General features: G+C 38.7%; 1 protein-coding gene across 1 annotated transcript in view; it reads right to left on the reverse strand.

Moving 5' to 3' along the window:
* The window catches only part of NPC1 (NPC intracellular cholesterol transporter 1), a 44288-nt gene extending 39605 nt beyond the window's left edge, over positions 1-4683 (reverse strand). The window contains exon 1 of the mRNA XM_063299189.1: positions 4378-4683. Coding sequence (XP_063155259.1) covers positions 4378-4473 — 96 coding nt within the window. The 5' untranslated portion in view covers positions 4474-4683. The remainder of the gene's footprint in view (positions 1-4377) is intronic.
* Positions 4684-8380: the final 3697 nt, after the last annotated feature.

Below are 8380 nucleotides of genomic sequence, written 5' to 3' on the forward strand. Positions count from 1 at the left end.
AAATAAACATAGAACCTAATTGCAATCACTCATTTTTATTTTACAATAAAGTTTACAAGGCATTCAGACTTTCTTGTGTATGAAGATGATCCCAATAGTTTGCACATAATTTTATTTTTATTTATTTAAATTTGTTATAGCCACTCAACTCAGATGGATTTTGATTACTCTGTAGAATGCAAGTTTTCCTCTTTTTTAAAATACTTTTTTAAATGTGAGAAGTTATGTGGGGCAAGAAACTTGGGAAGAACACAAAGGGAATTGTCTACCAACACACTGGTATTCCACAAGGTGCTCCACTGGGATTTAAAATGTAAAAAAGCAAAGGCCGAGAAGATGTGATTCATTTTACCTCAATATTTTGTTAGCAAAAAAATAGAAATTATTGTATGTTCTGCTACACTTGGGAAACATGAAGCTAATTAAATCCAATGATATTAAAAACATAAAACACCTTCAATACTCATTCACAATTTGCTGCTTGATTTACTCTACCATCAAAACTCAGCAAGACCCAAGATCCAAACCCACTCTGATTCAAAGGGGAAAGGGTGCTTTGGAATTCACAAGGATGTTCATGCCAGCACCTTCTTAAAGTAGCTGCATCTTTTCCCAGGTGCTGTGTGATCCCAGGAAAAGAACATTTGGTTCAATGAGTTGTCACTTGATGCTACACGCATACCTGTATGTGTTCTGAAGCAACTTTTCCCCTTCATATTCCAAGTGCTACAGACTCTTAATGTACTGAATTTGACTACAAATGTTTCCACCAGAAACACTCCTGTATAATGTATTTGGCTCATACGTAGTATCTCAGTATTTATCTAATGTACAGGTCTACCAATTAATCTAATACAGTGCATTATTTATCACAAAGGCGTATACAAATATATCACAGCATGGTTTGAATTTCTAGTTAAATACTTAAAGCAATTTGCACATTTTTTCTCTGTCTTTAATTATAGTGACCTTACAGGTAGAGTGATGAGGTCCATGTGGGTCATTAAGCAAGTGATTGCAACTTCCAACTGGCTTCCCAATTGACTTTGCTTGTGGGAAGCCGACAGAGAAGGCCACAAACCGTGATCACATGACCCCAGGACGCTGCAACAGTCAGAAATCCAGGCTGGTTGCTGAGTGCCCAGATCATGATCACATGACCATGGGGGTGCTGCAACAGCTGGCACTTCAAGGACTGGTCATAACTACCACTCATTCAGCTCTGGCGCAAGTTCAAACAGTCACTGAACAAGTCGTCATTAATCAAGGACCACCTGGCCATTATAATGAATTTTACTTAAACAGTTCATGTACAATTATGATCCTATTACAACTGGAATATTAAAAAGTACCCCTATATTGTAAAATATGATTCCCAAGTACCTTCTATTGAGCCATTTCCCCAAATATCTTAACAAATATATAGCCCAACAATGCCTTGACCACAGAAGGTCCCTTCACCCACTCTGCAGCTTGCATTACATGTACATGATTGAAAATATTTTGTTAGCAATGTCTCTGTACAAAGAAAGTACACAAAATGAATAGTTCATATAAAAAGCAGAAGAGGTAGGTGGAGAAAACTATGCAGAACAAGGAAACTGATTCAAAACAATGGACATACTGTTTTGCTCATTGAAAATGGTGGCCAAGTATCCACTGAGATTAAGCACATACAACCATAAATATACTTTCTCATATGTACTACTTCTTTCAGTAAATTAATTTTCCATGAAAAGTTTGCCAGTTCCATAAAAGCATGAAGTCACAGAACCTTTCTGTTCCAGCTGTTCCTTCACTGTCCTTTCCGTGAACATCTAGGAAGCCTGTCTCACTCCATCCTATATAGATTACAAGCATAGTCTATAATAGCAGCAACCTACTAGAAATCAACTTTCCTCATGTGGGCTTGCCTCTTAGGAATGAATCACAGACAGAATTTTAAAGTTGAAATAATATAAATAAATTTTAAAGTTTTACCCAGCATGGGACTAATGATGAGGAAAACTGCACCTTTTACTCTTACATCTGTACTCCAACTTTCAGAGGCCCAAGAGCTAGGTTATGACATTTTTATCCCCTTCTCCCATTATTAATCACATTGAATTTATTATGGGTATATAACAGGAAGGGATCCTCCATAACTAAACTTTATCATTGCTGAAATAATTTGCCTTTTATCAGAAGTCTCTCTACTAAAGCATAACTCAATATCCTTTCTTTACTCTCTGTACACTCCAACTTCTTTAGTGCTGAGATGAGCCAAGCAATCTCCAGGGAGGCATACACTGCTAAACAACAACTACAGGAAATTAACCACTGATCACTGACCTAATATGTAGACGTATAGTTAAGCTAGATGATGGAACAGCAAAATGAAGTACCTTCTGAAGCACATTCTAATCACTCCAACAGAACAGTCTACTGCTATCTTCCAGCAGGTGAGTATCTCTTCCAGAAACAGGGAAGTGGGAAAGTATTCTTACCTACGCAGAACACTTTCATGATTGGGCCATACAGTTCCTATATAACACCAGGAAAGGGAAAGGAGTATAACATGGACTAAACCTGTGACAAACTGTAAATGCTGTTGAGCTTATTTTCCTTCTTCTCTGGGGATTGTGTAATCAGGGTTTTGAAGCAAAAAAAAAAAAAAAAAATCTGTAAGCAACACCTTGTTAAAACAATCTAAAATTATTGTTGCTAGAATGTCCAAAACAAATATTATGTCTTGGGAAAACTATGACTAGCCTAACTAGTCATTGTGCATTTAACTGGAGCCAGAGTGCAGAAGATATACTGTGTTTAAATTCTCATAGATGTGAAATACATTGGAGTAATGTATTTCATCCTAAGTACTAGTGGAGTAAAACTATGACACTGGTTCTAAAAATAACTACAAACATAGTATTAGACCATCTACTTGCCTACTTATGTGTCAGAGATTTGAAAAGTGACATTTTGCAAGTTACTTTCCCCAAATGACCTCCCATTTTTATCTGTTCTAAGAATATTACTACTTAAATAGTTGGACATTTACCCTTAATTCATTCAGTCATCTGTTGCATTGCTAAATTCTTTTTTAATAATCTCCAGGGCAGATTCAGTATCTCATATTATGAATGCTTCAATACTTTTTTAAAAATGGAAGTGGATACAATGAGTCATTTTTGCTATAAAAAAAAAGTCAGTTGTAAGCAGTCTCTGCAGAAAAAGTCATCAAGCAAGTGACAATGGAAACCGTCCTCCACTCTTTATCCAATATACCTGAAACTGTTTCTGAGTACCTCCTTGTGACACCACCTTTAACTTCCCTTAATATTCTCCTTAATTCTTTCCTATTGTAAGTCTATAGGCATTGTAAGCAGATGCAGCTGACACAGGGACATTTAGCTTTCCTCTATCCCTCCACTTCTCTTCTGTTCTTCCATTCCCTTTGTATCTTTTAGTCTGTAAGCCTACTTAAAGCTGCAAGATATATTGTGTCATATATACTGCTAAATTATGTAAGTAATAAATTACAATGAGGCACTACTCCAATAAACTACAAATGGCTACAGCCTCTGAGTGCTTTCCAACTCAATATAACTTAGCTCCATAGACACATACAGTACTTATTTCACAACCTATATTTTGCAGACAACTACAACCACCCAATTAAAACTTCCATAAGACAGTCCGTAAGTTCACTGATTTTAGACCAACTTAATTTTTTCCCTCAGAATCAAGACAGCGGCCTCAATTTTTTCCCTCAGAATCAAGACAGCGGCCTCTGCTTTTTATGCCATTTCTTAATACAAGGTTATTTTTATCTGCCCAATTTTCGGTTCTATGCAGTTCCCCAAATACAATTCTTAACTCGGAACCATCCGCAGGAATGCCACTCCGAAGGATTCCTCAAGACAAACGCTCTATATACATCAACCATTAGTCAAAATAACATTAATAATACGCCTTGGAGCTTAAATAAGACTTATTTTCAAGTAAACACGCAAAGCAAGACACTTGGAATATTCTCAGTCATTACAGCCATGCCTTTTGCCAAAGCCTACTTTCTAGGACTCTTGGAGTCATAGCTGCAGACGGTGGCCACCTCACCCACCTGGCTGCCTTCTACAGCAGCCATCCCCAACGTGGCGCCCTGCAGTTGGGGTAACTCTCATTATCCCAGCCAACAGCGTTGGTGCAGAACGGAAACTGTCTGAAGTCAAACAGATCCGGGGACACGAAGCTGGAGGACGCTTCCTTACAGCACATGCGGCTCCCCGACAAGTTCAAGCTACCTTCACCTCCCTCAGGGTTCAAAAGTCATTCTCCGCCCCGCATCTTCCAGATTCGCCCTTTCTTACGCCACTCTCCGCTCGCTCAGTCACTCACCTGGCCGGGCAGAAGGGCCAGTAGAAAGACGAGGGCGACGGTCAGGCCGCAGAGCCTCCCACAGCTCTGGGCGTATGGCATAAGTTGCAGGCGCATCCCCGAAGAAATCGCAGCACCTTTCGCTCGCTTCGCCGCCAGCTTTAGGAATCCCTGGCGGGGCTTAGCCGATTAGTCAGCGGGAAGTATGGCTGAGGAGCCGAAAGAGCCGTCCCTTCGCTTTCCGGTTTTCTGCGCGAGGCGGTGCTGATCGTAAGGAGATCCTCCGGCGGGGAGGCGCCGAGACAGCTTTCCCCTCCCTTCTGGAGTTGAAGCCGCCAGCCGGGTCGATCGGCTCCGCCTTCGCTCAGCGAGTCGCCCGCCTTTTCCTGTGAGGTGACGCCGTCTCCTTCTCACGCCACCGGCACGCGCTGCCCTTCGTCCCTGCCCACAAACCCGCCCCAATCCTTTGGCGACCCGTTTTCTCCCGTTCCCCGAGCGCAGTCCTTGGGTATAGCTGCTCAAAAGTAAGTCTCGAAGGCTTCCGTCTGCCTTACAGTTAGGAACTGGGGCAGGACTGCACCTTCGCATCGCAGCCGGTGACTTAAACGTGACGGCTGTAGTGGTTTTTTTCCCTTCATAATTGAATTCCAAATGCATTTGCTCAACGGTTAATCTTGCTGTCGTCTTTTCTCAGAACTTACTTCTGGGGAAATGTACTTGACCACTGAGCTATTTTACAATTCAGTTTTACAATAATTTGTAAATTTTACAATTTACACTCGTTTACAATTCCATTTTACAATAATTCTATTACTGATATTCTCTTTAAGATTAGTGGGAATTACTTCTGAGCAAATGTATGGTTGCAGCGTTTTTCTCTTTTATTCTAGGTCTGTGTTTCCGCATCAGTGCTGCTGTGAAGATATGCTGAAACAGAAAGCTCTTATACCAAGCGCCTAGAGTGACAATGATACCTATGTCGAGGAAGTATTTCTGTTTAAAAAAATCAAATAAATAAATATAAAATATTTCCATTAACTCAGCAGTAAAGGAAGAAGCGGTCAAGAAATACGCTGCAGACTAGCACTCAGTAAAGCAGCCATGAAGGCCTTGGAAAAGATATTCAAATGCTGTGATGTCTCTATACCTACAAAGATCAGAATTGTGCTAGACATGGTATTCCCTGTGACACTTTATGGAAGTGAAAGTTGGCCTTTGAAGAAGCAGGATAGGCAAATATTGGTGCCTTTGAACTTTGGTGTTGAGAATACCATGGACAGACAAGAAAACACACCATTGGACCATCAAACAAATCAACACAGAGTTCTCACTCCAGGCCCAAATGTCCAGGATCAAATTATCCTACTTAGGACAAATTATGCAAAAACCTAATTCTCTGGAGAAGGCTCTAATTCTGGGAAAGGTGGAAGGAAAGAGAAGAGGATGATAGGATCAAGGTGGATGGACTCAGTTACAGTGGTGATGAGTGCACTGTTAGAAAAACTGAAAGGCCAGGTTAGGGAGAGGTAATCATGGAGAGTATCTATGTGGTTTGTAAGAGTCAACAGCAACTTGATGGCATGTAATCAATCAATTCCATTAAAAAATCAAAATAAAATACGCAAAATAAAATGTGCATATTTTCAAACTTCAAAATCAAGGGGCAATTCTAAATTGATGTTGCCTGATGATTCTTTTAAAAGTAATATCTTCTGGGTCAGCAAAACTGAGTTGGAATCCACATTTCAAATACATATCAGTAATTTTAGTCCGAAATATCTGCAAACAAAGCTTTGTGGGATTTTCATGGAAAAACAATTGTTGTGAAAGCTTGTTGGTCATGTGATGTCTCTGATCAGCAGACCATATGAGTGTAGCTCTCTGCAATTAATCACAAGACTTTTAACAAGTGGTAGGTTTGTTCTAAAAATCCACATTCTTATTTAAAAAGTGTCATTTCTTTACAGGCCTGGATATCTCTATTCTTTATATGCTTTATATGTCTGTGTTGTACACAGATGCATGTACAGTAGATGTGTGATGCGTATATGTATAAATATGTATATGCTATGTTGGAGTCTTGCATTATATGGATATGGATTTTTTTTATTTATAACTAATTTCTATGCAGCATTTCATAAGAAAGAGGCAAAATTAGCTGCAAATATATAAATTTGTAATATGGCCTGTGGTCAAATGTGAGTCTGAGGTTCATTATTGCCATTTGAACTTTCCTGTATTCCAAGCTATATAGTTCCATTGATATATTGTATGCAGATCCCACAGTCACATGGAATAATTCTACAGAGAAATAACTTCATGCAAAAACAGCTGCATATGAAGGATCCCATCACATCATTTTATTTATTATTTGCTTCAGTAATTTAAAAACATTTGTAAGTGAAAGTATATTTCTAATATGAAGGATTTATTTTAGTTAGTAAGAGAAGGTTTTCTACATACAGTATCTTCCAATAGTTAGTTTTGGTAAAAACTGCTAGGTCTGGATTGCAAAAATTCCGACAACTCCTAAATGGCACCAAAGAGTTAATGTTTTCTTTATCTGTTTGTTGTCACTGAATGGTTGTCCAGATTTTTGCAGACCCCATCTAGTAGCATTAACTCAAAAGCCATTATTGCTTGCAAAAATTTGTATTAACTTTAGTATTAGATTTTTAACAAAAGACAAATACTATCCTGTGCATATTTTTATAGAAATGAGCCCTGATGATTTCAGTACAGGGCTTTTTCTAGGTAAGTATGCATTATGGCCCAAACTGCACGTTCCTGTTCTTAAGAGGACTTTAGGTAGCCCCATTGTGTGATAGGGTTTATCACCTATGTGACAGCATAGAGTAGATTTTACTACGGTTGCAGCATGAAAATTTGTCTAATATGTTGTGTACATACTGCTGAGGTAAAGTGGTCTGATTAGTGTTGTGATTGTCAGTATTGGATGACAGAAGTTTCTAATCTGTTAACTTGTCATCTGACTCAGAATGAATAAACAGGATTCAGTACCTATGGCAACCAAAATATTTCGCAAACTTCAGAACCATGTGCTGGTAGACACTTGTATTGCTGAAAGGGAAATTGTGATTTCACACATATTTATTGGTTGTCATTTTTGTTTAAAACTTCAGGGCTACAGCAAACCTTAAAGACTCTCTAATCCAACCCATTTACAAGATCCCTAAATCTTCCCTTTTGAAGTATTTGATACAGAGTAGAATATAGCTTTCAATGATTTAAATAAATGTAGATAATACTGTAGCAATGAGACCACTGAACACATGCATGAGCCAGAATGTTATGGCTCATTTCTTTAGTTTTACATAATTTGCATGAATTTGATAAATAATAAACTGAACCTTGTGGAAACTCTTTTTTCTTGTTTCCTTGAAAAGCCTCATCATATACTTCAATCTGTACTTTCTTTCATGGCTTATAACTATGTTCTCCAATCTAGTACTCTACATGTATATTGAATCACAAGCATGTTTGGCTTTTTCAGCTCCCAGAAATAGCAGTGTAAAACAACATTACCTGCTCCCATTTAGAATTTAAAAATTAGTAATATCTATCAAATAGCTCCAAGATATTGTTGTTTATTTGTTTAGTCGCTTCCGACTCTTCGTGACTTCATGGACCAGCCCATGCCAGAGCTTCCTGTCGGTCGTCAACACCCCCAGCTCCCCCAGGGACGAATCCATCACCTCTAGAATATCATCCATCCATCCTGCCCTTGGTCGGCCCCTCTTCCCTTTGCCTTTCACTCTCCCTAGCATCAGCACCTTCTCCAGGGTGTCCTGTCTTCTCATTATATGGCCAAAGTATTTCCAAGATATACTTAAGACAAAATCATATTTTAGAAGTATCTTTACTATTTTTCATTCAAGTAAAATGAGACTGATGGGATTTTGACATGATGGAAATTCCAGAAACAGAAGTTAGTAAGGAAACTTCATCAGCTATAAAGGTGAACTCAGCCTCTAACGCTGGGTACATATAATAATTTAAACCA

Source organism: Candoia aspera, chromosome 3, assembly GCF_035149785.1.
Source record: "Candoia aspera isolate rCanAsp1 chromosome 3, rCanAsp1.hap2, whole genome shotgun sequence".
Classification (NCBI taxonomy): Eukaryota; Metazoa; Chordata; class Lepidosauria; order Squamata; family Boidae; genus Candoia; species Candoia aspera.